This window comes from Macroventuria anomochaeta (assembly GCF_010093625.1).
Source record: "Macroventuria anomochaeta strain CBS 525.71 unplaced genomic scaffold BU25scaffold_33, whole genome shotgun sequence".
NCBI classification, from domain to species: domain Eukaryota; kingdom Fungi; phylum Ascomycota; class Dothideomycetes; order Pleosporales; family Didymellaceae; genus Macroventuria; species Macroventuria anomochaeta.
Window position 1 is genome coordinate 79,061 of NW_022985394.1, and position 27,240 is coordinate 106,300.

The window sequence follows — 27,240 nt, forward strand, 5'->3', positions numbered from 1 at the left end:
TAGTCGCGAGCGTGGGAGACCACCAGTCCCTCTCGAGCAGCACTTGATTCAGGACATTCACGCCCCATGGCTGCTTCCCTTTAAATCGACAAGAGATCTCTGCAAACTGAAGCATGTCGACGTACAGAAGGCGTATCAATATGCCACCGGTTCAGGAGATTTTGACGGACGACAGCATCGGTGTTTATGTTGCGATGTCATGTGAAGGAAGTCGAGGCGGGTAGGGAACCGATGTCCCGTTCGGGCAATTACCTCGGCGTTGTTCTCCACGCCACGGCGTAGCTGTACAGCTCTCCACCAGCCTCTCTTGCATCGCACCTCTTCTTGCATTTCCATTATCCAACCCATGCACCAGACACCCGGAGTCCCGCCGTGTTTGTAAGCCACCCAACTGCCCACTACGCGCCCAATCCAACCACAGGCTCCGTGACCGACGCCCTCTCCCACCTTCCCACCTTCCCACCCACACGCGACCCAGCTTCGACGTGGAGCTCTGGGGATCGCTCCACCCCACACGATGATGCAATCAACGCGCAACTGGCTGCGGCGCAACCGCACAAACTTCGCCATCGGCGCCGGCGTCCTCGGCACCGCCTACCTAGCCGGCCAATATGCGCTGGGCAAGTTCAGCGAAGCACGACAGCGCATGAGCGAGGAGCGAATCGCAAAGGAGAACCTGCGCCGGCGCTTCGAGCAGAACCAGGAGGACTGCACGTTCACTGTGCTGGCTATCTTGCCGACGGCGACAGAGAAAATCCTCGATGCGATACCCGTGGAGCAGGTGCTGGAGGAGCTGCAGAGGCAGAAGGCGGAGAGGCTGGCGAGGAGCGTGGGGCCGAGCGAGATTGCGAGTAGTGCGCCGCCGAGCGTGGTGGACACGACGGAGGACGGCACGAGGAGCGAGAGTGTGCAGACCAGCGCGGAGAGTTATGTGCATGCCAGTCAGGCTGCGCTGGAGCGCGAGCCGAGGACGGTGGCGGGCGAGACAAGCACAGAAGCCACAGGCGACAGAGACAAGGCTAGGGCGAGCAGGAAGAGCAAAGCGCAGCTGTGGAACGAGATGAAGATAGGCTGTACTATCCCCTCCCATCCTCCTGGAGACATGATCACTAATAGGCCCAGCAATCACCCGCGCCTTCACCCTCCTATACACAATCTCCCTCCTCACACTCCTCACGCGCATCCAGCTCAACCTCCTCGGCCGCCGCAACTACCTCGCCTCGGTCGTCTCGCTCGCATCACCTCCCCCCGCAGACTCCGCGTCCCGCATCAAGCTCGAGAACAATGACGACGACAACCTCGAGCAAGCCTACGGCAACGACTTCGAGACAAATCGGCGCTACTTGAGCCTCAGCTGGTGGTTGCTCCACCGCGGCTGCATAGACCTGATCGAGAGGGTCCGCGGAGCCGTCGAGGATGTGTTCGGGCTGCTGAACCCGAGAGAGGAAATCACGATCGAGAAGTTGAGTGAGCTGACGCTCCAAGTACGCAAACGCGTTGAAGGCGCCACGGAAGAGGAGCGGCGGTACGCCTCCCCCTCACCCCTTCCCCCTCCCCCCTTCCTTCTCACCAGCTAACGCGACACAGCACGCGCAAGTGGCTCACGTACCTCCTCCCACCCACCGACCAAGAAGACTTCGTCCTCGCCGAGTCCGGAATGACAAGCAGCTCCCAATCCACATCGCCCACTACCACAACCTCCCTCCGCCGCCTCATCGACGAAACATCCGACATAATCGACTCCCCCGCCTTCACCTCCGTGTTGACCCGCCTGCTCGACGCCTCCTTCAGCCACCTCATCGACGTCAAAATCTCGCAACTGAGCTACAAAATCCCACCAATCTCCGCCGACAGCGCGCGCGTGACGGAAATCGTCGGCGAGGGCGTGAAAGCCAAGGTCGCAAACTCTCTGGCGGTGTTTTCTCGGCAGGCGCATAACATTGGTACGGGCGCGAACAATGACTATCTCGAGAAAATTGAGGGAGTTGGCGAGTTGGAGGCTTTCGCCGCAGTGGTGTATAGTAGTAATTTCGAGTTTGAGAGTCCTGCGCTGGGTGCTGAGGGGGCGACGGGGGCCACGGCTGTCGATACAAAGGAGTTGACGGCATTGAAAGATGAAGTCAAGGAGGAGATTGAGAAGGCCGAGGAGAGCTTCGAGAGCGCGTGGGATAAGGCTGTCGCCAAGTAGAGCATCGAAAGGTGGGTTCGCAAACCATGTCAGAGGAGGATGGCTCCGGTGCCGGCTACAAGTCACTTTGGGACAGAGCTGGGCTAGACGTTTGGATGTTGAATGAATGATACCCGATGACCAACACTTGCACGCTCCCAACTTGTACCGCACAATTCTACGTTTGTGTCAAAATGCCCAGTCTCCATTCGTCTGCTTGCCCTGCAATTTGTTTCGTAAGAAATGATCATCTCCAAATTCCCCGTTCCAAACACCGCTGAAGGGTGGAGGCCATTCATACCCGAATCCCATCGTGTCCTAATGCAAGTGCAATCTGTACACCACCCTTCGATACAACGAGTCATACGCATCCGACAAGTGAGTTCGACCAGACAGAAGGAGTTTTTCATGCGGCTGGTGTGCTCTGGCGAGGCATCGAATTGCGATCGTTCTGAAGCCCGCGAAAATGTCGGAAGCCCCTTCCATGCGTCAGGCGACACACGAGGCGTTGCCAAGTCCGTTAGTTTGCTGTTTGACCAGCACGCGCTGAAGGTGATGTGCGCACAAAAGTGGCAAAAGATGAGGCTGGAGGGAAGGATGTGGGGCGCTGTCGTCAGAGATGGAGCCAAACAGGGCTGCCCAAGCGACAAATCCCGTACCAAGGGTAGAGTGAAGAAGATGCGTGATGCTGAGGCAGCTGTTGACAAGCTTTACGCACACATCGACAGTGCTTACCTCCAGTACACGGCGCTTGTCAGAACACACCTACATTCGGGATCATGTGTTCAAAGGGAGGCCGGTGCAGCGCACTCCTCCTTGGGCCGAAGAGGAGGTAGCCAGCTCAGCACAGTTACCAGCACGACAGGGTATGGTGGCACGGTGGCCTTTCACTGACGTCGTCGATGAGATTGAAGAAACCAAGATAGCGCTCAGGTCCAAGCTCAAGATTAAGACCCGTGGCACGACTGCTCTGGCCGTACACCCTAGTCTGAACGTTCAAGCTATCGAAGATGAGCTGCTGAAGGGCGAGCAATGTACCAAGCCCATCGAAGTTGACAAGCGTTCCCATAAGGTGCTCAAGAGCCTGTTCCACGTTCCCTCATCAGAGCCATCCGAGTACCTCCGGGCCATCAATTGAGATGACTTCAAGCGGGCGATGGTGAGCGTAGGCTTCAGTGCGGAGAAGCTGCATGGCTTGGCGTGGTAGTTTGCACCTGTCAACGATGAGCTCGGTCTCGAGCGCGGTATCCAGTTCCATGAGCCGCATCGGGAGAAGGAGATAAGGTTCACGGAGGTGGGGAGATTTGGCAGGATGCTGCAGCGGGCGTTCGGCTGGGAAGGGAGTATGTTTCGATTAGCTTGGTTTCGAACCGTATGCTTGGGGTCTGTAGCTGGATTTGTATGTGGGTCTTAGGCTTGGACTGTAGATCAGGCTTGGTTAGTGTGGTAGCTTCGCGTGTTGGACATAGAAACTCCATTTGTGTCAATGATACATACTATGAACAATGCCTCCAATGAGCAATCTGATTGTTGACGCCCATATAAAAGTGTTACGACCCCATTCACCACAGCTGGCAAGTAGGCTTCTTGTCCTTGCACTGAAAGCTCTCCCTGAATTCGCGACTGTTGGCCATCGTACCCAGAATGCGAGCCCACTTAGGTGCATGAGGGTCGGTATAGATTCTGTTGATGGCATTCTCCTTGCGCGACTTGCCGCACCACCAGTTCGAGTAAGTGACAAAAAAAAGTTGATCTTGGGTAAAGTGCTCAAGACCTGGGAGGTCCTGGTTGGGCTTCTTGTAAGAGCGGCGCTTCCAAGCCTGGTAAGAAGCAGAGAGACCGCCAGCGTCCGCGATGTTCTCGCCAAGGGTGAGACGTCCGTTCACGTGGAGAGGCTTGTCGTCGGTGCCAGGGACAGAGAAGTTGGAGTACTGGTTGACGAAGCACTCGGCGCGCTCCTTGAAGGCGTCAACGGTCGCGTTGGACCACCAGTCTGTGTAGTTACCGTTCTGATCGTAGTGGCGGCCAGTAGAGTCGAAAGCGTGGCTGAGCTCGTGACCAGCAACGGACCCGAACGCACCGTAAGACATGTATGCAGGTACGTTGACATCAAAGACGGGGAATTGCATGATGCCAGCCGGGAAGACGATCTCGTTGCCAGGTGGGTTGTAGTATGCATTGACTGTAGGAACGGTCATACCCCACTGATCGCGATCGACAGGCTTACCCAATGCTGACCATTCGTCATCAACAGCGAAGCGGCGTACGGAGAGAGCGTTCTGGAAGAAGGTGCTGGACGAGACATTGACAGAATCGTAGTACTTCTCAAGGCTTGGAGGGTCCATGATGTTTGGGCTCTTCGTGGGGTAGCCAATCTTCTGGATGATGTTGTGGACCTTGTTGATTGCCTGCTTGGTGGTAGCCTTATCCATCCACTTCGTTGCCTGAAGCTTCTTGGCAAATTCGGTCTTGATGTCAGTGATAATGGTATCGCCAAACTTCTTGGCTTCAGCAGAGAAGGCCTTCTCAACGAAGAACCTGCTCAAAATCCAGCCCACACCGTCATCAACATGACCGACACACTTGCGCCACCGTTCGGGTGTGGAGTCAGGGTCCTGCGAAAAGTCAGATTATACAAAGAGAAGTGTATTCGCTGCTACTGACCTTGCCTGCAAGCTCGTTGACAAATCTTCTATAGGGCTTGACTTCGTCCGCATCCACATATCCTGAGAAGGACTGTACAGCCTTCCACACGAAATAATTCATCACAACCTCGCTATCGGTTTCGTTAAGGATAGAAGAGAGCTTGCTCTGATAGTCTGGGGCCATGACAATAACACGGTCGACACCAACGTGCTTAGGTGCAAGCTCGTGAAGTAGTCCCTTCAAATCAACTTCTGGGGCCAGTTCGTTGGCTTCGTCGAGGCTCATTGGGTTGTAGTACTTAGTGACGTCATCGCGATCCTCTGTACTAGGCGAAGCAGCTGCCAATTTCTTCTCGAAATCAATGATCCTGGAGAAAGACTCTTCCTTTGCGTCAGGGTAGAGAGCACTGAGTACTTTGACGGTGACACCGCGGTACTTCTCGACCAGCTTCTCGTCTTCGTAACGCTCTTTGCTTGGCAGACCGAATGAGTAGGGTGCGGCGACAGATACCACAACAGTGTCGGGGTCACGATCATCGGCACCGGTTCCTGTCGCGATCAGACCAGTGACTCCATACCTTGCGAGAAGGGATGCAGCATCGCCCTCTGGATACGCTTGTTTGATTTCGGCGAGGACTTTGAGAAGTGGTTCAGCGCCGAGGCTTTTGATCTTGTTCTCGTCGAGGCAGGCATCATAAACAGATTTCATCTTGTCGAAGTTCTCCTCATCGGCAGATTTCTGCACAGTTTGCAGCTGCATTGGAGAGAAGTATGAATGCTGTACAGACACGGTCAGGCAACATTCTGTTTCTCTTTGAAGACACGCACCTCCGAGTCCTTGGGATATGGCGCCTCCAGGATGTGACGAAGCAGTAACTCTGAGTTCTCGTTCATGATAGTGCCCGTGAATGCATCCCCTTGATCAGGACGCAGATCATGTCGGTCTCGCCAACCACCACAAACGAGCTCCTCAAAGTCATTGCAGGGATCGAGCTCTTTGTACTTTGGCGAGAGGTTGTACAGGATCTCTGAGGCTGCATGCACACATGCAGGTGTCAAGCATAGCTTGCTTTTAATAGGGTGTGTCGTGACTTTGCAACAAGGTCAGCTCTGCATCAATGCTTAGAGGGTGGCTGGCATTACCTTCGGGAACACTGTAGTAGAGTATTCCGGCAGCAGCAGTGGCACTCAGTACTTTCAATGCTATCTTCCTGGTCGAGCAGCGCTGAGGACGCGGAGCTGGAGCTGCACTCGCCTCAAAACGCGAGATGAGCGGCGCCTTCTCGCCCGACATGTTGTTTGTGGGTCTGAATTGCGGCTGAATGATGGGTACGATGATGCCAGCCAGCTGAGCGCCGAATTGTAATGAAGATGATGTTGATGGATGAGCTGAGGTTGGAATGGGGAGATATCAATGATGACGCTAGGCTGCAGCCCGTGCGGAGATCTGGGGTGCATGGGGCGAAATGCAAGGGGCTGGTGCGGCAGCATCCGCCCATAACCACAACCAGATGATCGCATGTCCCACAATCTTCCACATCTTGGGTCTGTCCGATGTTGCGCGCTTGTTCTGGCCTAAGGTTTTGATTACAGGAGATTTTCGCATTCACTCTCAGGGTACGAGCCCAGCTACCGCAAATCGCGGTAATGACGTCACGAGTCGCCAACAGCACAGAATCGATAGTTGAGAAGTCACATTACATAAGATCTAAGAAGGTATCTTACATCTCTCTACTTCGCAACAACCTTCTTCTGCTTCCAGAAGAACCAGGCTATAGTCATTATGACTTTGATGCCGACTGCAATCCACAGGCCGCCCTTGAACCCAGCATCAGACTTTGTCAGGAAAGCACCTGATATCGCACCGCATAAGAGGAGTACTGCTCCAAGGAAGCGACGGTTCCTGTCAGCGTTCTGACCCAATGGTGCCGTAAACAGCTGTGCATCGCTCATCAGATCGCAGTACAAGCTTGTCAAAACCACGGTTGGCATCGCATTGTATTTCAGCGTGCGACTGGCCACAATTTGACCAGCACTCTGGAAGGCCAGGATAGTAATAGCGGCGAAGTCGGATCCGGGGAATGTGCTCGGCATGGTGAATGTCAGGAACTTAGTATCATTGCGAGTGACCACAACAGGTGGGTGGTTCGGAATGACTGGAATCGTGGTGATGATGGCGACGATGGCGATAAGGAGAGCCTGTATGGCGAAAGACGAGATCAATACCCATCGCTTTTGAGGGCCAAAGAATCGATGGAGAGTCGAGAAGAACAGTGCGCCAAGTGCAAAGCACACGATTGCTGCTAAAGACTTCGCCCAGGAGTATCGAGGCGCTGAGTCAGGTTGTCCATTGACTCCCAGTCCGACGAAGATCGTGTTGCCTGGACGATGTCAGCCACCAGTGCTCATGGGTTAACTATGTTGTCCACAGACCTGTCTGCATACTAACAAAGCATGCATACATATTGAATGCCATGCTGTCGATAAGGCCTGAACAGAAGAAGCAGCCCAAAAGGATCAGATCCGCCCATTTTGCATCGATCTCAGCATCAAGCCGTTGCCGGACCTGCGATTTCGCGCCCGGCTTCTCAAAATCACTTCTCATCGCCTCGTTGTCGGTGACCATGGTGTTGAGGATTCGCAACGCTGTTATCGCACCGATGACGAACTCACGTACCTTTGTACCAGGCACATCCTGATCCACATCAGCCACGACCCAGAAAATTTTCAGCCACTATCAAACAAAAAGCATCGCAATCTCTGAGCCCTTACCAGAGCACGCCCCTTGCGTGAAATAAGAGCGATGTCGCGATGCACGCTAATTGGTGCGTCATGCGCCACAGCGCGGGTGTTTGGTGCCGCACGCAGAAATCGGTTGGATAGCTTCAACAACGAAACACTGCACGATGCCTTTCCCACCATTCGTCGCGCACGCTCGAGCTTGTTGATCGCTTGAGAGGGGCTTTCCTATGAGCTGCTTCCCTGGCGCTTGAGGTACTGAATGTCTTGCAATGGAAATCGACACTGCAAGTTTGCAACACATTGAATTTGCCTGACGGATAACTGAATGAGACACTCGAGCCACAAGCCACCTCTCGAGAAACGGAAAAAGCGGGATGCAAACGCACATTTCCAAATCATTGGAGATATTCAGGGCGAATGAGCAGAACCTCGTTGAGTGTGACAAGATTTCAACAGTTTTTGCAAATGGTGCCAGATCTTTGCACTCGTATCGAATGCCTCCAGCACTTTGTTCTGAAGGTGTCGTCGGGATCTTGCAGTAGGCCTTTTCTGCTACACGTGAGCCGCGAGGAGCATTGACAGCAGCACGCGTAATATAGAGCCCAGGAACTTGATCACATCGAACAAGGGCATGCTTGTGACCCCTTGTCAATGGGCAAAGAGTTTCTCGTCATTCAGTGGGTGAGAGAAGCTCACATATGGAAGCTGCTAGTACTATCACGTGATAGCTATCGGGGAATCTTTCACCTCCGACACTACTCGTACTGCAAGAAGGCTTGATTGAACAACATCTATGAGGGCATATAGAGACTCTACTCTCCGGAAGGACCAGTAATGGTAGTGCCCAGCTTCCCGGGAGTGCCAAAGTTTGGTGTGCCATTGGAATTCCAGTTGACCTTCTGCGCCATAGTGTATCGGTTGCCATCGCAAGCTCCTGCGCTGTTGGCAGTAGCGTGGTATACGTTCCAAATCTCCTTGCCGTCGGGGCTGGTGAAGAAGCTAAAGCACTGTCAGCATACGCCCATGAAATACATGCAATTGAGGCTTACCCATTGTGTCCAGGTCCATAGTTGCTGTTCGCAGAGGTAAAGACGGGTCCAGACTTAGCCCAGCTGGCACTTAGAGATGGGTCACCGCTTCCGCTCCAGGTGAGAAGACCCAAGCTGTACTGGGCAGTCCAGCAGTAGCTAGCAGAGTAGGTGAGATAGGTCTTACCGCCATAGTACATGGCAGCAGGGCCTTCCATGACGGGTGCGCCGTTCTTCTCCCAGCTTTGGGTGGGTTGCGAGAGCACTTTTGTGGCACCAATCTTGCCGGGCGAGGTGAGAGGTGCAATGCAGAGCGACTGAAGACTGTCGGACATGCAGGACCAGACGAAGTAATTGCCCCAGGAGCTGAAGCGGACGATGCTTCCATCGATACCCCAGGTACTGGTCAGGGTTGCGAGGTAAGAGTAGGACTGGAAGGGATCGGCACCGCCTACAATATTGTCAGTATCCCCGCTCACGCGTACAGGTTCAGGTCTTACCCTTGAGGACGTGTGGACGTTGCAGGTCCAGGTTGGCGCTGCTGCCGGCTGTGTAGTAGATGTACCACACGCCGTCGAAGTAGTGGAGCTCAGGCTATAGAACGTTATCAGTAGGGACAGCCGCACCCTCTGAATCGGCATACATACAGCCCACATGTTGGCGTTCCTAGTACTTGTTAGCCTTGGCCCCCCTCGAATGCTTCTGCTTTTGGTTCGAAGACTCACCTGTTGGTGTTGGTGTCGGTCCAGACGGTCTTCTTCTCTCCGGTCTTCAGACCTTCAAGTGTCTTGGCCCTGATGATCTGAAGGTTGGTCCATGTCGTGGTCATGAGGTAGTAGTATCCTCCAGTCCAGACGATGTGAGGATCAGAGCCATCAGTCTTCTTGAGTGGGTTCGAGAAGTTTGCTGCGCTGACGAGAGAGGAAAGCGCAAGCACAGCGGTGCTGAGAGTCTGGAGGAACTTCATGTTGCAGGTTGGGGTACGACACAGTTGATCTTCATAGCTTGGGAGTACATAGTCAACTATTTAACACTGCTCCTATGTTGTCAATTGGGACTGCAATTCGGCGTTTGGCCGATCTGCGAGATGAAGGTATACCACGCGATCATGCTCATACCTCGCCGTAGAGACCGGGCTACCCATTCCACGAATAGCTGTTTCGAAACACACAATACCAAGACAATTAAATTGACCAAGTAGAACCACCTGTGTGGAAGTCGCGGGACCTGGGGTAAGCGTTTCGCGAATGTCAGCCACAGAATGCTCCGATTGGTGCAATTTACCTGGGGAATTCCCAATGTGTATTCTCCGGTCCACAAAAAGTCCTGGCTTTTAGTGTTCTAGTTTGAGCTGGTATGACAGCTCACGGGCCGTACCTGAGCAGTGAAGCTGGTGCCGCATAAGAAAATGTGGATTATGGATTTGCCGGTGTGCGCCTCTGAAGTCATGCCGATGCTAGGAGTACAAATACGATTGCATACATCGACACCTTCCAAAAGCACTCGTGGGCCGCTGAGTTCTGGATGCTCCAGCCTTCATTTTCAGGTTCTTCAAGAAGACGAGCTCCACTTGCGGATTTTCCGGGGTACGCAGTTTTGTTCATCCATTGACGCTCGCGCTCTTCGGCATGCCGATCCCAACTGCCACAGTCGAACCAGCATCGACAGGCAAGATTGCTCCTGTAATCCATCGGGCATGATCACTCGCCAGGAACGTTACTATATAAGCTGCATCCCATCCATTGCGATCTGAGCCAAGTAGACGTATCTTTCGACGAGCTTCGTGAGCCTCATCATTCATACCACCCGCGTACATCATCGGTGTATACAGCATCTGTGATTGCGTTAGCACGAAGAGACAAGAGATCGCAATACTGACTCCGGGGCAAGCACAGTTCACACGGATACCATCTGACGCATGGTGCGCCGCAATCGCTCTTGTCATGTTCACCACAGCACCTTTGCTCGTTGGGTGGAGCAAGTGCAGTGTCCCGCCTGTAAACCGTTAACAATGATGTTGAAAATCAAAGGTAACAAGTTTACCCTATGAGCCTGCACTGAGCCCATGTTGACGATGCTGCCTCGGATCTCGCCTTCCTTCTACATAGATGGTATGCAATACTTCGCCATCTGCACCATACTTCTGACATTGATCTCGAGGTCTTTCGCCTAGGCTTCCATGTCGACTTCGACGGCAGTACCTACTGCACCACCAATGCCGGCGATGTTGGCCAAGATGTCTAGTCTTCCGAACTCTTCAGAGCAGTCTCAACAGCAGCTTTGGTGACGTCAGACTTGAGAGGCAGAGCTTTCACCTTCTGCGACCTTGCAGTAGACATCTGTGCTATCTTATGAGCCCATTCGAAGTTCAAGCCTAGGCATAGTACGTTGCAGCCGTCTTCGGCAAGCATGATAGATATGGCTCGTCCATTCCCCATCCCTTTTCCGGCACAGCTGCGCCCGTAACGATGGCAACCTTGCCCTCGAGTCCGCGACGACGGATAAGATGGAATTTGCGACATGGTGGCTGTTCAATGTCTGTTCATCTGTGGGCAGCGACTGATGATGTGGTTCTAGGTTCCTTTCGAAGAACAGTTATCCCAATCTAGAAAGCCGAGAGGCGCTGCTGCATCGTACACCAGCGTTTGCTTTCGACGGACAACGTGTTACAGGAGCTCAGTTGACACAGCCTTCGGAGACGATGCAAGTACGGACCATCTGCGAGGTGTTGGCATGCTGTGCCTCGGTACATGCGCGAGGTTGGCGCTAACTGAGGGGCAAGTGAAATGGCGAGGGCGGATTCGCTAGGCATCGCAATTACAAGTATACTTGTATACCTCCGTCTAGATTCTAACTACTTCCCAGATCATCGAGCTTTAATCCTGCTACAGTATTCATCGTCAGGCGTGTCGTTACCATGGCTTTGGATTTTTCGCAATATGGTGGTCCGTCGGACGAGTGGCTGGCGATCGAGAAGACGCTGCCAGCCTTGTCCTTCGACACAAACATCGACCCTGTTGTTCTGAAGAACGCTGTCAACAGAGAGCGAGAGGAGAGAGCAGCTGCAGGCATGAAGTTTTTGGCGCCGCATGTCCACACAGTTGATTACACCATCCCAACACGCGACGGTTCGACGATTGAGGCCCGTAGCTACCGCTCTGTCAAGAAGGATAAATCAGAGAAGTTCCCTGTCTACATCTATTTCCATGGAGGTGGTTTCATCTTTGGCAGCATAGCCTCGGAGGATTTCGTGTGCGCCCAGACTGCCATCAACACTGGAGTACTTGTCGTGAATGTCAACTACCGGCACACCCCTGAGCACGTCTTCCCTACCGCGTGGCACGACTCCCAGGATGCATTCGCCTGGGTACACAAGAACATCGAAGAGCTCAATGGTGATCCTTCGAAAGTTCTAGTAGGCGGGGTCTCAGCTGGCGGACAGCTAGCGGCATCTCTCACGCTGGAGAAACATCTCGGAAGAAGCGAGGTCATGAAGGGCCTTCCAGATCTTGCCGGACAGATCTTGATCATTCCCTGCTTGGCAAGTCCATACACCTACGACGAGGGACCAGGCGCGAAACTGAAAGCTGGGAAGTCCTCTTACATCGAGAACGAGCATGCACCGATCCTGCCGAAGAAGACAATGGAGTTCTTCACCGCGTTGCTCAAGGCTCCTAAGGCAGATCTGAAAGACATGAAGGTCAACATCGTGAATGCGACGGAAGAAGAGGTCCGTGGCTTGCCTCCTACGGTCTTTGGTATTGCTGGGCTGGATCCTTTGCGAGACGAAGCGTTACTGTACGCAAAGCAGCTCGCCGAGGCGAACGTATCAACAGAGATCAGGCTGTTCAAGGGCGTACCGCACGGGCATAGACGATTCGGCAAAGCGTTGAAGGCTTCTGATCACTGGGATGAGTGTGTCGACGAGGGCATCTTGTGGGCGTTATCGAAGCCTCAAGCGACAGGCAAGTTCGACGTCAAGCTTCCTTAGCCTCTTTTGCAAGCAAAGAAATGTCGGGTTTGAGATAGAATACACGTGTTTTGCTGTTCAGACAATCTTTCACTCCAGTCTTCGCGCATCCTAGTGTGGTATGCATCGGCCGCGAACTGAAGTTCCACATCTAGTTCAGTGCAGGTTGCAAGCCGCACCAGGGCGGCTTTTCACCGCTAGTGATCCGGGCGGGAGTTGAGCCGAGAACTAACTTGTGCTAACACGATTTAGCTCGATCTACAGGTTTCCCTTGATGACGCAAGGCTTGACTTGTTTCAAGCTCCACCAATTCACTTTCGGGAAGATCGAAGCCCGGATCGCCCAGAGCCCCACACTAGCCCACCCAATACGGGTCCTGCGATATCTTCCGACGTGGGATCAACACTATGCCAGATCTCTAGCTCTTTTACAAGTGACGTTGCGTCACACGCCTGTATGTGGCCGACGTCTCCATGAAACTCACCGTGCGCAAGATGATTGAGCGAAGAGCCAGCTGCTTCTGAGCAGACAAGCTCCTTCGCTCTTCGACACCAGCCATCCCACAGTAACCTCTTGCAACATGGCTCAGCAAAATCTCCTGCCAAACAACAGATGGTCCGACACAAGTACTGTTGTGCCCACAAGGCCGGTCAGCTATGCCGACCCCGAGAAGGCATCCCCTCCTCTGGAAGAAGCGCAGGCAGGAGTACCAACAAAGCCCAACTCCAATGCATCAAAGGCTGTCTCTCGATCGACTCAGGAACGCCCTACCGCTCTTGACTGGGATAGACCAGACGATCCTCTCAATCCTTACAACTGGTCGCTTGTACGGAGATGGTTCCAAACGTACACCATTTCAGGTGTTGCGCTGGTAGGAACTTTTGCGTCCTCTGTTTTCACGCCAGGCATCAACGCCACAGCGGTAGAGTTTGGGTCTCCCATCATCATCGCTACATTGGCATTCTCTATCTATCAGCTCGGTCTGGCTTTTGGTGGACCCTTCGCAGCACCGCTCTCTGAAAGCTTCGGCAGGAAACCAGTGGTCTTCATCAGCATACCGATCTTTGCGCTCTTTATTCTGGGCACTGGCTTTGCGAACAACATGGCTACCCTTGTTGTGCTTCGGTTCTTCGCTGGCTTCTTCGCCGCACCAAGTCTGAGTATGGGAGCTGGAACGCTAAGCGATCTGTGGCAACCAGAGAAGCGATCAGGTCCGATGTCAATGTACGTCGCGGCGCCATTCTTTGGGTATGTAACACAATTCGCCATGCAGCGACGAAAAGGCTGACAGAAACAGGCCAGCTTTGGGTCCTCTGCTTGGAGCCGCAGTTACGCAGACTGTTGGCTGGCGTTGGACGTCTTGGCTGATCCTCTTCTTCACCATCGTATTGGTGATCATCCCTGCGCCGTTCTATTGGGAGTCGTACAAGCCGATCATACTCCGTCGACGAGCAAAAGAGAACGAACAGCCAATACCTCCATCGCCGTTCGAAGACGCTACCTGGGCCAAAGCTCTCAAGATCTACGTCTCGAAAACCCTGATGCGACCGATGCACATGTTGTTTACTGAACCTATTGTCGCAGCGTTCAACACATACAGTGCCTTCAACTTCGGGCTACTATATGGTCAGCAGTCCCATCACTGAACATGACAAGCCCGAGCTGACAATGAGACAGCTTTCTTCGCCGCCTTCCCTCAAGTCTACCTCGAGTACTACGGCTTCGACAGTCTGTCAACCGGCCTTACCTTCCTTGGTGTTGGTGTGGGAGTCATCGCAGCCACAATCGTAATCGTTCTGTTCAGTAAGAAGTGGTACCTGCCTCGCGTTCGCGAGGCCATACATAACGACGATCCTGCGCCTTCTTTCGCGACGTCTCGACTCGAGCCCGAGAAGCGTCTGCCTTTGGCGATGGTTGGCGGACCCTGCATCACTATTGGTATCTTCATGTAAGGTTAAATGCCTCCACAGGTCACTCGTACTGAAGCAGAACAGGTACGGATGGACGACCGCATATCAGGTACATTGGCTCGCACCGACGATCGCTGAGGCACTCTTCGGGTTTGGAAACATGCTGGTCTTCATGGCTTGCATGATGTACATCACCGACACTTATGGCCCGCTCTACAGCGCAAGCGCAATGGCTTCGAACGCGATCCTAAGGTACATTTTGGGAGGCACATTTCCTCTCTTTGCTGTTCAAATGTTCCGTGGGCTAGGGCCTCAATGGGCATGCACGCTTTTAGGATGCCTGAGTATATTGGGCTCTTGTATCCCGTTCGTGCTAGCCAAGTTAGGACCTGGTCTGAGGAAGAAGAGCGGTTATAAGAGGGACGGTTGAGGAGGGACTATGATGCCTTGAACTACGGGTGAGATGGGTCAGAGTTCTCTGGACTCGCTGCAACGATCTGTGAAGTGCAGGAAGGTCGACTGCATAGCCTGGAAGGAAATGATCTGTCCATTGCCAACGACAGCTGAAGCACTCCAAAATGGGGCAGGTTCTGATATATGTATCCAAGCTTTCCGATGCTGCGTCCTGAACTACCAAAGACAATTCTTTCATGGCCGCTGGGGATCCAAGCTCGAGATACGCGGACTCGGGCAGAAGAACTCTGCGTAGGTAGTCGACGAGATACCCATATGTCTCCGTGGACTTAGAAGACATGAATCACAGCTGGTACATGCTCGGATCTAGGCCAGAGCCTCTTAGCTACAACCGTCTGAACATGCCAGGATGAGTATATCTTTTGAAAGCCAACATTGGCAAACCTCCACAATGCCTCGAAGCGCAATAACTTGGGCATTGTCGGCAATTGAGGGGAGGACCACAAAGCGTTGAAAGGTCTGACTAGCCGCAGGCGTTCCATAACTGAGCGTAGTTGGAGGCGCACTGAACCGGAGACCGTTGTGGGGTCCTGACGTTTCCTACATTGGAGGCGTAATTCTTGAGTTGCTACTGGGGAAAGAAGAAGCCACTGTACGGTAGCTGATGTTCATCATACTTCCAGAGGTCTGAGGCGGTGAGACGCTCTATTCTCAGAGATGGTTCACAATCAGCAAAATCCGCAGACCCAATGTACCGAATGTGTTGAGCCAGTGCAGGCTTGTTGAAGAGAGTCTCAAACAGCGCTGGCATACAGGGATGTCGCAGAGTCTGTATGATACATTGGTACAGGAGCGGGGTTGCGATAGCATTGAACTTCAGACAGCTCAAGACAAAAGCGTGTAGGCTGCGCATAGTAGCTACATTTCTACAGCAGCGTTGTTCTTCAGCCTCTTCATCGGCAAGGAAGCCGCGTTCGATGCGCAACCCCGACGAGACAGCAACGAGGAGCTCATCGGGAAGCTCTCCTATGCGGCAAGTGACGGCATTTGCAGCTGCCTCCATCACGGTTTCGGGACCGCAGACTTGATTGCCTGGAGCCGCCGTCGCGCGCTGCTCGAGCCGACAGCAATACCTGGGGCTCAGGAAATGCGCCCAAGCAAAACGTCTGGCAAGCCTTAAAGGAACTCGTTGTTAATGTACGGTGATTCAGCATTGGGACCGTGTCAGGCCGTCTCTCGAGAATTTCGCTAGAAGTAACAATGAATACGTGTTGTCAGCATGGTGTGTGTGACATGGATGTCTGCAGCACCTCGCAGCCAAGATCAAAGCACGTTTGCCGACCATTCCATTTTCGGTCTAGACTGAGGCTGTTCCAGATATCAAGTCAGCATCAAATTCTACCATGGTTTAGTAGGTGGTATATCACGTTTGTGTGTTTCGCAAAATATCAATGGATGTAGGTCTTGAGTGCTGCAGCCACTGGAGTCGCATGGAGTGCTCAGGGTCGGCCGCAACCATTTCATCAAGGATGTCCAGAAGTATTGTTGATACCTTCACCGCGAGCGCAAGTGAAGGCAATGAAATCTACGCTAGTACGGCTTCCTGTTCGCCCTAATCAGACATATACCGTATCAACCCCACCTCTGTAAGACCCGCCTTCAACACACTGTCAGCCTCAACCTTTACCAACGCCTTGGACAACTGCTATCCCTTAAATTCGAAATGAAGACGTTCAACGCCATCCTCGCCTTAACGGGCTTCATAGCGACTGTCACCGCCGTTGCCCTTCCTCAGGTTCCCATTTGCACATTCGACCCCGCCAAGGGCGAGTACGTGTGCCCGACTGCAGTAACACTCAGCTCTACCACCACTTCCGCAAAGCTCAACCCGACCCTCATCGATGGCGCAGCCACCAAGTGCGGTGAAGAAGGCCTTCGCAAGTGTACTCGCGAGCGACAAGGCTCTGTCTGCAAGAATGGTCAGCGGGAGCTGGTCCACCGCTGCGCCACAGTCAGCAGTGTGAAATGAAGGACGGCAACTTCTGCTGCCGCACTCGTGGTCCAGGCTTCAGCTGCTGAAAAGCAGCCTTGCGTCGAGAAAGATTAGCAGACTTCTTGTAAGTGACAGTGCGCTCAACGATTCCATGCTCTTCTTTTGACCATACACAGCTTCCCCGCGAGTCGAGTCTGACTGGACTAGCGTCAATTGGTCTTGCCTCAGGACAGACTTGTCAGGACTGCTGATTGAGTGGCGATAAAGATATTGCCTTTCGAGCTGTGAGCGACACAAGATATGTCTTCGAGGACAGAGGAGACCTTACATGACTCTCCCAGTTGAATTCTAGGATTGTGGTTAGACAAAACGAGTACGAAAAATATTCATCATGGTTCGCAGGCTGTGTTCGACGTCTGCAAGTGATGATCCTGGGGTCAAGCCCTCTGCAATGTTTCTTCATTCGATAAAATTGCCAAACATTGTTGTCGAGTGTCCGTCCCTTAGAGATCCAGTGTTTTGTTCGAAGACCCGGTTTGTTCCACAATCATTGCGCGACATCGTGAGTGACAGCAGGAGGCGTACGAGGAACTGAGAACCTTGGAAGTCGCGTTCGAGACGCGTTTCTGGCCCTTGCCTGTTGCAGACTAGACTAGAACCCCACCCTTAACGCGCTTCCTGCCCTTCTCTCCCGCAACACCAAAGCGTGACCCATCCGCGTTCTTGCAACCATATAGTCTTCTCGAATCATCGGAGATGGAGAAATGCAGCGTCGACTGCTGCCTTTATCTCGCCAAGCACTCCGCTCTTGCGTCGTTGCGCAATAGAACCCCGCAATGTCGTTACCCGATCGCCAGCTGGATGTAGGAGCTTCCGGGCAATGAAGCTATGCGTGCTAAAGGTATATATACTTGTGCGATTTAACACGGTACTCAGATCATACGATCACAAAATACATCATCCAGAGCACTAGCATACCGTCAGAATGTCGACCAACGGGATGCAGAACCTAGAGCAGGGCAACCGAGTCTATGCGGCGGATTTCACACAAGGAGATCTGGCTCTGCCCCCTAGCCAGAACTATGCCGTTCTGACATGCATGGATGCTCGTATAGATCCCGCTGCTGCATTTGGTACGTTCATCTAGAACCGGGATCGATGTATGCTCACCTACATAGGCATTCCTCTCGGCGCAGCACATGTCATCCGCAACGCTGGCGCGTCGGCTCGTGATGCATTCCGTTCTCTCGTTGTATCGCAGCAGCTGTTAGGTACAACTGAAGTTTTGGTCGTCAAGCATACCGGGTGCGGAATGCTCACATTTGATAACGAGACGGCCAAAGATCTCGTCAGGAAGAACAAGGGTTTCGCCGCAGCTAAGGAGGTTGAAGGCATCGACTTCTTGTCCTTCTCAGATCTGGAGGCGAAGATCAAGGAGGATGTCGAGTGGCTGAAAAGCACTGCTATTGAGGAGGGCATCCGTATTACCGGGTGGGTGTACGAGATTGAATCTGGCAAAGTTAGACAGGTGGTGTGATCTGAGTTCAATGTACTAGAGGCTCCACTTCAAGAAGTATGATGTTGAACTATGCTGGGCCGCGCGGACTTCACGTTGTCCTCCTATCTCGCGCAGATACGCTGGAAATTCTGATCCTGGATTGGCGAGAAGTCAGATATAATCCTCTCATTGCACCTGGGTTGAGGATGCTTGGTTCTCTGCGACCTATGAGGAACTTGAAGTTTTTGGAGATCTGCGAACTTGGGTTTCTGAGCAGCGACCTCTCACTCTTAGACTTTCCCGATCAGGCCCTGGAATCAGAACTATCTGCTTTGTTACCCAAGAGCCGAGAGCATATGACGCTGCTCAACAAGGGCGACTTCGATAGCTACGGCGAAGATATCCTCGAAGATGCTTTATGCCTATGGCATTTTACTGGCGACCGCAGGACGTTGATGCCGAATCTGAGGACATTTGCATCAAAGTGGGACATAAGATATTGGCACCAAGCCTTACGAACGCATTGGAAGGGCTGGTGTTCAACTCTACACAGGTGAGCGGCCAGCTCGTGTGATTGATGAATCTTACCTGCAGCTTCTTCTGGCCCCTCACAAAACAGTTCTAAGTCTAACATACCACCTTTACCTCTGGCGTTTGCAAAGCTCCTTTAGCTTCCGCTTTGACACCGCTATCGATATAAAGATTACTACACTTCCAGGACGATGCTTGCTTGCTTCCTCCATCTCTTGGTCAACCTTGGTTTCAACCACCCACTAGCATTCCAGGTTCGTGACAGCCCTACCTCATTGGCTCTATCACATTCAACGTAGACGCTGCTCCCTCAGATAGGCTCTAGACGTTCAACTTGTCGACAATCACCAATGGCTTCCACTTCCGCAACAGAAATACCAACCTCCAATTCTGCGGTAGAAATCAAAGATGGCTCGCCTGACACACCACCTACCAAGTTCTCTCCACTCGACACCACCGTTGATACACCGCCTAGCTCGCCCGTCGCCGACATGAGCTCCCCGAGCACTGCTGCAGCTCCCGACACCGTCGAAAACATAACTGTTGTGGTGGTTCCCGAGCCTGTTCAACCTTCGGCATCGGCTGTTGAGTGTGACAATGGTCTCGAAGATGGAGAGATTGTTGGGCATAGTCGATCGACGAGTCCAGAAGCAGAGAAAAACAAGGAAGAAGTTTCAAGGACAGAGATCATCGGTGATCACACCACTACACAGCAAAGTCTCGTCAGCGCAGAATATATGGGTCTGCCCAAAGCAATGACCGAGAGCGAGACCGGTAGCGAAGATGGCTTTTCTGTGAGCACAGCTGATCCCGACGCTCCCGACGCAGCAGCAGCCAACAACGGAATTTGCGGAACACACCTCAAAAAGCTGGCTCCTGCCGTGGATTTATCCATTACTACTGGGGGACTGTCTGTTACATCCGAGGTGGACAGCAGTGAGGAGAAGGATGACCAGCACGACACCAAAGACTACAGGCAGACGAACGGTGTGTCGGAAAAAGATGGGACTGATGGGGGCAGCGAAGATGAGGCGTTTGGAGATGATGAGGATACGGCAGTAGAGTCGCAGAGGCACGATAATATCGCGCCAGCACTGCCTCGAAGAGCGCCTCCACACATGCGCCCAATGTTCAAAGCGCCGAATGCGCAATATTTTGGCTCTCAAGGGAGAAGAGTAAGTTAAATTCATCTCTGCACCGTATAACATACTAACAGATATCAGCGTGACTGGCCGGCTCCTATACTTTGTGCACCCCGCAATTACTATCCACCAGTAGGGTACCGGCCTTCTCGACCTCCGCTAGACTACGATGAGCTTCAGCGCACGAAGGCCCAACTCATGAAAGCCCGTAACGATCTCGAAGTCGAGCGAAAGGTCAATGCGGAGATGCGAAAGAGAGTCGGAGCCGAGAAACAAGCAAGCATCGGTGCTGCTATGTCCGACATGTTGACTGCCCTTCTTCAGAAGCAGGCAGATACGCTTGCGGCAAAGGCAAAGACTCAAGAGAAGGAGCGGGACTTGCAGTATCGTGAGCGGAAGATCGCGCAGCTTGAAGACTACCTCTCTGATGGGCAGCGGCAACTCAAGTACCAGCTCGAGCAGCAGGGTATCCGCTCTATGAGCGTAGTCGATCGAGCAAACTTGCGTCGCGAAGTCGAGCTGAAGGTCAGGCACCAATTCTCTGATATCGAAGGCAAGATCGCTATCCAAGTGGAGCGCCTTTGCCACCAAGAGGCTGCCCAGAAGATCCACGAGCGGCAGTACAAGGCGCTGATCCACGACGCTGTCGAGAACGAGATTCGCGAACAGCTTGCACGAGATGTGCAAGTTAAGATCGCCGATGCCAAAGTTGCAGAAGCAGCTTACAAACGTGGTGTCGCTGAGGGTAAGAAGGTTAGAGGTGCCGAAGCTTCCGAGGCAACCCTCAAGCAAGAGTTTTTGAAGGGCTACGCTGCATGCTATCGCTCTCAGACTACTCTGTACAACGTGCGCAATGGTCACATCGCCGCTGACAGCCCGGAACTTGTGTTTTTGTACGATCCCACGCAGGTCGAGAACACTCATAACTTGGGCCTCAGCATCGGTCGTATGGAAGTAGCGGCGGAGAAGGTCGAGAAGAGCACAGTGGGTGTCTTGGTTAGCCTTAAGTCGATGGAGGAAGGTGCAGCTCGGGCAGCCGCCATTACAGGCGAGCCACGGACAGCCTCAAGCGCAGCCACTTACCGCGTCCGATGTCAAGCTCAGTTCAACGATGCAGGCCCACCTCGCTCTTCTCAGGCTGCAGAACGCCAGCAAGAGCGCCCAACACAGACACAGAAAATGCAGCAGGAAGAGCCAACTCGCAGGTAAGTATCCAGAGCTGCTGCATGAAATCCTCACTGACCATACCACAGCTCCGTTCCTCCATGTGCCACCTTCGCCGGCGAGCTACGTGGCTCATCCTCATCTGCGACGCCCAACGGCATCTTCGCGAGCAGGTTCAACCCGCAGTCCACTCCAAACGCACCCAGGACCACTGCTACCCCTATCACGAACAGTGTTTCGAGAGTCGGCACGGTAGGTCATGTCAGCGAAAGTGTCTATGCTGGACGCCGCCCTATCCGCTACGAGGATGACTCTGATGTCGAGCCAGCGTCTCCAAACCTGATCGATCTGTACTAGGTCCGCAAGGTGCAGGCTTCTTGTGGGCTTGCAGAAGGTGTGTGGGAAACATCAACGACAAAGCTTGCCTAGCTGTTGATTGTAGGTCTTTGCGGAAGCGCTTAGGACAGCATGGCAGGCTAAGAATGGAAAGTTGGCGGATCATGGTCTAGCATGTAGTGCGGAGGTGAAGTTCTTGCATATCATTCTTGCACTGAGTGTGGAAGATCATAGTGTCAGAGAAAATTGACAAACCCGACTCACGTCTATCTCAATGTGATACCTCAACTGCATTTTGCAGAGCCGACGTATGTATACATGTAGAAAACGATGCAGCGTTGATGGAAGTCAAAGTGACGCGTGCCGGACGCTCCAGAATCGCGACTGCCTATTCCACACTAGGCCGGGGCAGCCTTCTTACACCAACGAGCAAGCAGTTCCCCTGGGAAACTGGTACTCTTCGATGAATTCGTTCCAATCTCCGAAAGCAGTTACGTCAACTGGGTCGGGCATGTCTTCAACTTCAGGCGACATTTGGTGTAGAGCAACCTGCTGATTTACCTCGGTAAGGATTAATAGCTGACTGAGGAGCGATGCGGTCTGGCCTTTTAAGAGGGTTCGAGCGGTCTCATCCTTCTGAGTCAAGGAATCCAGTGCGTCCATACACTTGTATAGGTCGTATGCATTCTTTTTACTTCTTCCACCTGGAGACAACGCTTCCTCCATCAGTACGATGAAGGTGATTTGATTTTGTTCTACGGTGGAAACGTACTTACGATTCTGTTTCGCAGCGCGCTTTTCGTTTACAAAGTGAGAACTCAGCTGTTCTGATGGATTGGGCAAGGGAATGTCTCTCGTCGGTGGTAGAGACAGCCACTTCTGCTAGAATATACGCGTCATTTGCACACCTGCGTCGGTTGCCCGCTGCTAAAACGCAGTATGCACTGCGCGAAGACTCTTTGTTTTTTCAATTGTGCGGTTTGTGACTTCCAATGCGACCAGATGAAGATATAGAGCACGTCACATATCAAACAAGGCATACGCTTCCGATATCATCTCTTTGAAGACACTCCTAAGGAATGCTGGGGCATGAGCATTCTCGCTTGCTACGTTTCTCCGATGCTGCAAAGTAGCATCCACACTCTCTTCGAAGTATTAAGGATCTTCACGCAGGTTCGCCAAATAGTCTTTAGAATTGTTGAGCATTGTTTGGAGGTAGTATCGTTGCCTCAGAAATTCGATGTTTGTGCGTTCTTGATAAGGGGCAAGTCGGGCGAGATCCGAAAGCTGATCGTCTCGCTGTGCTGCTCTTGCGCATAAACCAAGTTCAGACCTCTTTCTCCCGTCGATACCATGCTCCTGAGTCGCTCATAACATGACGCAAGGAAGCTGCAGATGCGTTGCTGGGTGTACAGAGCCTGTATCTCATGCAATACTAGGTTCCAAGCGTGTACGTAGAAGATCTGCCCAGGTATCTTGTTGGGACCTAGCTCCTCGTCCCGTTCGACTATCATGCCGTAGGTGCTAGGATCTGGGTTCCTACTGAACAAACTGCCAGTCCTGACGCAACTTCTCGAGTTAGTGGACCGAAGAAGTTCAACCTCTCAAGGTCTTCCCCTGCTACAGGGAAGCGAGAGCAGGGATGAACCAAAAGTCTTTAAGGTGTTTGATTGTTTGGGCTCTCATGCGCCACCACGCGCCAAACTCAAGTTCGCTGAGTGCGAACGTCCATAGCAGGTGGCGGGCGCGCGTTCAGATAAGTTGTGAGAGTCTCCGGTCCCAAAAAATCCCATGCAAGGACTCAGGCGTTTGGATATATTCATTCCATCTCCACATCATAACAGCGGTATGAGCGACCATGTCAGATTCGTTCTCATGAGGCATGTCTGGGAAAACACTTAAAAGCATCCCGCGTCGTGCGTCGGTATCCATGTTCGACCATTGGTTCAAGATAGCAGATCACGCTCTTCGAGACTTCTCCGACACCCGAAGGCGCAGAAAGCAGTGTCCTGAAGACGTTGTATGTGCGCTTGTCGACCCTAAAAGTGTTCTCTGTCTCGGACCCGGCGATATCAGGAGCCTGCACGGCGAAGTCTTCCACCGCGTCGGAATATGGTTAGCAATGCCTCGGGTCTTTGGCTTGATCTTGTCGACAGATAGTGTCGGGGTGTGGATCGTGAGTGATCAGTACGCATGTGCGGAAATATTGAAGGATTGAACTAAGGTTGTATTGGGTAAAGCTACAAACAGTATGTATAGGTGAGTAGCTGTAAACAACGCTAGTGTGACGTGGCAGTCACTCTCATGGCAGGTGAGGTTCGACAGGCAAGAGCACCCTGAACCGTGACAGAATCTCAGTTGAGAACGTTCGCAAATAATCAAAGAGAGGCCCATGTCCCAGCCTTGTAGCGTAAGTCTGTATAGCAAAGTTGTTCAGGTCTTTCTTCTTTCGATTGCATGTGCCTGTGACAATCAGACTGGTATCATTTGGATTGAGATTGACGTCCTGTGGTGCTCTCTCGCCTCGTCGACGATAGCCCTCAGGTACCATTGGAATTGAGTCTGTCTCAGAGGGTCCAGGAGTTGGCAGTTGTTGATTTGATTCGGATGCATTGTCAGCCATCTCACCCCCCACCTGGGAGCCTGCAGCTGTCGGAGCTGAGGTCGTAGGTGCTGTGCGGCGCTGACTAGCCGTCAACAGGTCTTCAATGCTGATATCGTCATCCTCAGGTGTAACTACGTGGGTTAGGTCACATGAAATCCTATTGTAGAAGGCACTGCCCGGTGGGCAAGTGCACTTACCTCTGAGCAGAGAGCTCCTGTACAAGAACATCACCGAACAACAACAGATAGCAATACAATCAGTGACCACAGCCTCTGGAACGACACTGCACACGCAGCTACATCAGGTATCTCAGGATACTCGAGTAGCTCAATCACCTCCTTGATCACTGATTGAGTAGCGTATCCATCCATACCTTCAAAGAAGAGTGTAGGCTCAAATACAACGTCGCGGGTGACTACGACAGTGTCCTTTTGAGTAGGAGTGTAGCTGCGAAGTAGCAAGTTACATTAATTACTATCGAGCTAAGGAGTGTTTCTCGTCTCTACGCGTTTTAGACATTGCTACCAATTAGAGAACCTGTCTAGCTCCCGATCTTGTGCGCGATGGGCTTGGTCAATAGCAGCACGCTGAGCGAGCTGAATAGGACCCATGCGATCATGGCGGAACCATCCCCAACTAATCGCTCGATATTTCTTTCCGATAACTTCCTCCGCGACCTTGCGTACGAAGTGCTGGCAATTGCCGGTGTTGCTCCCGAGGCGGAAGACCCTGGTGTACGTCCGTTTGTCGCCAGCTTGATCGCATATTCGATCTATTTGTTCATGTGTGAACGACGTCCATCCGACCTTTGCACATTAGCTACGACTAGCATTGTTCTTGATAGCCTGACTTACTAGTAGCAACTCATATATGTCCCCGCTATATGCATTGTTCAGATCTCTTACATGAGCAAGGTGCCTTACGGGCACGTCATGTTGGACCTCAGCGGTCCTATAGCGGACACGAGACCTATCCCGTGCCTCGGATACGTCTTTGAGTTCGTACTTGTGGCCATTGACAAGAAGTACATAATGCGAAACTTTGTCGATGCCAGTGGGACGGGACCAGTAGACTTTGTGCATGTCAGGGTACATTTCAAGCTCTTTCGACTCGTCCATGAACGCTCTCTGTACGCGTTTTTCAGTCTCGCTATTACGGAGCATGGTCTGAGCGCCGTTATTGTCATTCAATGGAGGAAACAAACGTCGTGCGTAATAGTTGTGTTCGGTCACTTCTGCACGAGGCCAGCTCTGGGACACTGTATGGAAAGTGCCATTCAACAAGTGTATCGGTAATCTTCCTGCCCAGTACATGGTGCCACTTGCTGCTCCTGCTGAAGCCCCTGCACTAAGTGAGCAAAGTTGGTGTCCTGAGCGGTTTATTGTTAGTGACGTGAGACTTCGGAGTCGGCAAAAGAAGCGCTAACCCTCGTGCTTCGCCATCGCGGCGAAGATCACCCCAGCTATTGCCCATGCTACAACAACAACCGGCGCTCTATTGCTGCCTGCGAGTCAGATTAGTTTATCTGTGCATATATAAAGATCATTGTGAGAATAGCAGACGACGGACGTACGGACTAGACCAAGATTGAAGTGCAACGCCGTCGGTATTGCAGATAGAAGGACCCAGAACGGAACTGCAATCACTATCAGTACTCATCTTGCCATGTGCTATGAAAAACGCATATACTCACCGTCTCCAAGGAGTAGCTGTGTCGTCAGAGCAGCAACAGCAACACCAAAGCTAAGGTAGATTGCAAGACATGCTGCGAAAATGAGCAGTACGAGCAGGACCGTTACCAAAGAAGAGAGAAGTATACTCCCGCATATGAAGTCAGGTGCTTCAACGGACCACCAAAGTCGCTTGGAGGTGGAGCTCGACGAGTTTGCTGTCCACGTCGAGATGGTCTGTTCTCGATTGGATACCATGACTCTTTGTCGGCTGCTAAGTTTATCCATCCATTTCGGAGCAGACGAAAAGGTGGGCTGCCATATCCTTTTCATGGTTCCGAGTAGTGAGATGAAGGTTGTGACTACCAGCCCAACTTCGAAAGCAATGACAGAGGGCGAACCATTTCCAACAGCTTGGGAGTTCGAAACGTGTTCACCAACGGCGACGGCGACTGGTCCGGCGGAGGCAGCTACGAGGATGTACCAGAGCTCTAGAGAAATGTATAGTGGAATGGCGCCGACATCATCAATCAAACGGAGGCTATCATCTATTGCATATCATCAGCTGCACTTGCCTTCGTCCTGGCGATAAATCCTACGTACAATCTGTGTATCTGTACATGGGCATACTTCTATGCATGAGATCGAAATCCATTATTTCGCGCACCTCTTGCAAGCTCAGCTACAAGCGAGCTAGGTTATATTGTAGCGGTGTGAACCGCTGTAGAATACTGATAGCTACGGTAAACAATAACGTAGGACTATCGGGTCGATGGAATACTGCGCTGGATTGCTATCTAGCTAGGAGGAGACGACTATATACCTGACCTGTAACACACTAGTCCAGGGTAGTGGTCAGGGGTATAGTCAGGCACTGTACGGACCAACCGATACCGCAACATATATATACACTCGCTTTGCGACACGCATTCTACAAAGGGGCGCGATTTCAATATCGTGTCACACCTCGCGTACCTTTATGGCTGACAGATAGCCGCCCACTTTGACCGGTGGGAAGCAAACCTAATGCGCGTGACATGGACATACCGTGTCCGTGCGCGTAATGCGCGGATTCGCGTAATGCGCCAAACCACCTTTTTGTACCCATACTTCACTGTACAATTACTCAACGCCACAATGACTATGAAATCTGCCTTTGAAGAGATAGACTCTATGATACCATGCGATAAGATCCCGTGGACAGCGCTGGCTAAAAAACATAAGGTTGTGCGCTCAACCCTGTCTCGAAAATATCGACACGAGACGCGATCGCGTGAAGAGAAGGCGATTGCACAACAAAAGCTCACTCCACAACAGGAGGACGAGCTTGTCAAGTATATAGAGGAGCTTACAGCTCGCCGTCTACCTCCTACAAGGGAAATGATAGCAAATTTCGCGTCGTCAATAGCCACAGAGCCAGTCAGC

General features: G+C 52.3%; 12 protein-coding genes across 12 annotated transcripts; 7 read left to right on the forward strand and 5 right to left on the reverse strand.

Annotated features, from left to right (window-relative positions):
- Positions 1-313: 313 nt before the first annotated feature.
- BU25DRAFT_374744 (Peroxin-3) lies at positions 314-2,296 on the forward strand. The gene is made up of 3 exons (XM_033704071.1): positions 314-1,073; positions 1,123-1,525; positions 1,588-2,296. Exons 1-3 carry the CDS (start codon positions 518-520, stop codon positions 2,186-2,188), a joined length of 1,560 nt encoding a protein of 519 aa, XP_033558157.1. The 5' UTR covers positions 314-517; the 3' UTR covers positions 2,189-2,296.
- A 556-nt stretch (positions 2,297-2,852) lies between these two features.
- Positions 2,853-3,305, forward strand: BU25DRAFT_461468 (uncharacterized protein; the record flags this gene model as incomplete). Its single annotated transcript, XM_033710446.1, has 1 exon — positions 2,853-3,305. One exon carries the CDS (start codon positions 2,853-2,855, stop codon positions 3,303-3,305), a length of 453 nt encoding a protein of 150 aa, XP_033558158.1.
- Positions 3,306-3,729: 424 nt separating this feature from the next.
- Positions 3,730-6,106, reverse strand: BU25DRAFT_461469 (zincin; the record flags this gene model as incomplete). The annotated part of the gene is made up of 4 exons (XM_033710447.1): positions 3,730-4,782; positions 4,832-5,590; positions 5,641-5,903; positions 5,956-6,106. The coding sequence occupies 4 exons, from the start codon at positions 6,104-6,106 to the stop codon at positions 3,730-3,732; spliced, it is 2,226 nt and encodes a 741-aa protein (XP_033558159.1).
- Positions 6,107-6,541: 435 nt separating this feature from the next.
- On the reverse strand, positions 6,542-7,453 carry BU25DRAFT_413862 (uncharacterized protein; the record flags this gene model as incomplete). Its single annotated transcript, XM_033707144.1, has 2 exons — positions 7,246-7,453; positions 6,542-7,193 (listed from the first exon to the last, which is right to left on the reverse strand). The coding sequence occupies exons 1-2, from the start codon at positions 7,436-7,438 to the stop codon at positions 6,544-6,546; spliced, it is 843 nt and encodes a 280-aa protein (XP_033558160.1). The 5' UTR covers positions 7,439-7,453.
- Positions 7,454-8,366: 913 nt separating this feature from the next.
- BU25DRAFT_433777 (glycoside hydrolase family 43 protein) lies at positions 8,367-9,549 on the reverse strand (the record flags this gene model as incomplete). The annotated part of the gene is made up of 5 exons (XM_033708808.1): positions 8,367-8,553; positions 8,604-9,033; positions 9,083-9,176; position 9,209; positions 9,308-9,549. 5 exons carry the CDS (start codon positions 9,547-9,549, stop codon positions 8,367-8,369), a joined length of 954 nt encoding a protein of 317 aa, XP_033558161.1.
- A 633-nt stretch (positions 9,550-10,182) lies between these two features.
- BU25DRAFT_433778 (NAD(P)-binding protein) lies at positions 10,183-11,104 on the reverse strand (the record flags this gene model as incomplete). Its single annotated transcript, XM_033708809.1, has 7 exons — positions 10,183-10,416; positions 10,462-10,577; position 10,626; positions 10,656-10,682; positions 10,719-10,751; positions 10,788-10,835; positions 10,871-11,104. The coding sequence occupies 7 exons, from the start codon at positions 11,102-11,104 to the stop codon at positions 10,183-10,185; spliced, it is 693 nt and encodes a 230-aa protein (XP_033558162.1).
- Positions 11,105-11,401: 297 nt separating this feature from the next.
- BU25DRAFT_413863 (alpha/beta hydrolase fold-3 domain-containing protein) lies at positions 11,402-12,621 on the forward strand. Its single transcript, XM_033707145.1, has one exon. It carries the CDS (start codon positions 11,500-11,502, stop codon positions 12,571-12,573), a length of 1,074 nt encoding a protein of 357 aa, XP_033558163.1. The 5' UTR covers positions 11,402-11,499; the 3' UTR covers positions 12,574-12,621.
- Positions 12,622-13,132: 511 nt separating this feature from the next.
- On the forward strand, positions 13,133-14,892 carry BU25DRAFT_450932 (benomyl/methotrexate resistance protein; the record flags this gene model as incomplete). The annotated part of the gene is made up of 4 exons (XM_033709724.1): positions 13,133-13,800; positions 13,844-14,178; positions 14,230-14,500; positions 14,547-14,892. 4 exons carry the CDS (start codon positions 13,133-13,135, stop codon positions 14,890-14,892), a joined length of 1,620 nt encoding a protein of 539 aa, XP_033558164.1.
- A 1,572-nt stretch (positions 14,893-16,464) lies between these two features.
- Positions 16,465-17,251, forward strand: BU25DRAFT_413865 (uncharacterized protein). Its single transcript, XM_033707146.1, has one exon. It carries the CDS (start codon positions 16,600-16,602, stop codon positions 16,903-16,905), a length of 306 nt encoding a protein of 101 aa, XP_033558165.1. The 5' UTR covers positions 16,465-16,599; the 3' UTR covers positions 16,906-17,251.
- Positions 17,252-17,580: 329 nt separating this feature from the next.
- On the forward strand, positions 17,581-18,427 carry BU25DRAFT_399644 (carbonic anhydrase). Its single transcript, XM_033704944.1, has 2 exons — positions 17,581-18,002; positions 18,048-18,427. Exons 1-2 carry the CDS (start codon positions 17,855-17,857, stop codon positions 18,404-18,406), a joined length of 507 nt encoding a protein of 168 aa, XP_033558166.1. The 5' UTR covers positions 17,581-17,854; the 3' UTR covers positions 18,407-18,427.
- An 821-nt stretch (positions 18,428-19,248) lies between these two features.
- On the forward strand, positions 19,249-21,763 carry BU25DRAFT_493885 (uncharacterized protein; the record flags this gene model as incomplete). Its single annotated transcript, XM_033711737.1, has 3 exons — positions 19,249-20,073; positions 20,122-21,245; positions 21,294-21,763. The coding sequence occupies 3 exons, from the start codon at positions 19,249-19,251 to the stop codon at positions 21,559-21,561; spliced, it is 2,217 nt and encodes a 738-aa protein (XP_033558167.1). The 3' UTR covers positions 21,562-21,763.
- A 2,861-nt stretch (positions 21,764-24,624) lies between these two features.
- BU25DRAFT_413867 (uncharacterized protein) lies at positions 24,625-26,768 on the reverse strand. The gene is made up of 6 exons (XM_033707147.1): positions 26,419-26,768; positions 25,839-26,363; positions 25,719-25,781; positions 25,572-25,649; positions 25,000-25,514; positions 24,625-24,951 (listed from the first exon to the last, which is right to left on the reverse strand). The coding sequence occupies exons 1-6, from the start codon at positions 26,468-26,470 to the stop codon at positions 24,667-24,669; spliced, it is 1,518 nt and encodes a 505-aa protein (XP_033558168.1). The 5' UTR covers positions 26,471-26,768; the 3' UTR covers positions 24,625-24,666.
- Positions 26,769-27,240: the final 472 nt, after the last annotated feature.

Excerpts from the sequence above, each read along its gene's own strand:
- BU25DRAFT_413865 (XM_033707146.1), top strand. The coding sequence starts at position 16,600 with ATGAAGACGTTCAACGCCATCCTCGCCTTAACGGGCTTCATAGCGACT.
- BU25DRAFT_374744 (XM_033704071.1), top strand. The coding sequence starts at position 518 with ATGATGCAATCAACGCGCAACTGGCTGCGGCGCAACCGCACAAACTTC. Across the intron at positions 1,074-1,122 it reads GAACGAGATGAAGATAGGCT|CAATCACCCGCGCCTTCACC; the intron begins GTACTATCCCCT and ends TAATAGGCCCAG. Across the intron at positions 1,526-1,587 it reads GCCACGGAAGAGGAGCGGCG|CACGCGCAAGTGGCTCACGT; the intron begins GTACGCCTCCCC and ends AACGCGACACAG.
- BU25DRAFT_399644 (XM_033704944.1), top strand. The coding sequence starts at position 17,855 with ATGTCGACCAACGGGATGCAGAACCTAGAGCAGGGCAACCGAGTCTAT. Across the intron at positions 18,003-18,047 it reads AGATCCCGCTGCTGCATTTG|GCATTCCTCTCGGCGCAGCA; the intron begins GTACGTTCATCT and ends TCACCTACATAG.
- BU25DRAFT_413867 (XM_033707147.1), bottom strand. The coding sequence starts at position 26,470 with ATGGATTTCGATCTCATGCATAGAAGTATGCCCATGTACAGATACACA. Across the intron at positions 25,650-25,718 it reads CTTCAATCTTGGTCTAGTCC|GCAGCAATAGAGCGCCGGTT; the intron begins GTACGTCCGTCG and ends TCTGACTCGCAG. Across the intron at positions 24,952-24,999 it reads ACATATATGAGTTGCTACTA|GTCGGATGGACGTCGTTCAC; the intron begins GTAAGTCAGGCT and ends TAATGTGCAAAG.
- BU25DRAFT_413863 (XM_033707145.1), top strand. The coding sequence starts at position 11,500 with ATGGCTTTGGATTTTTCGCAATATGGTGGTCCGTCGGACGAGTGGCTG.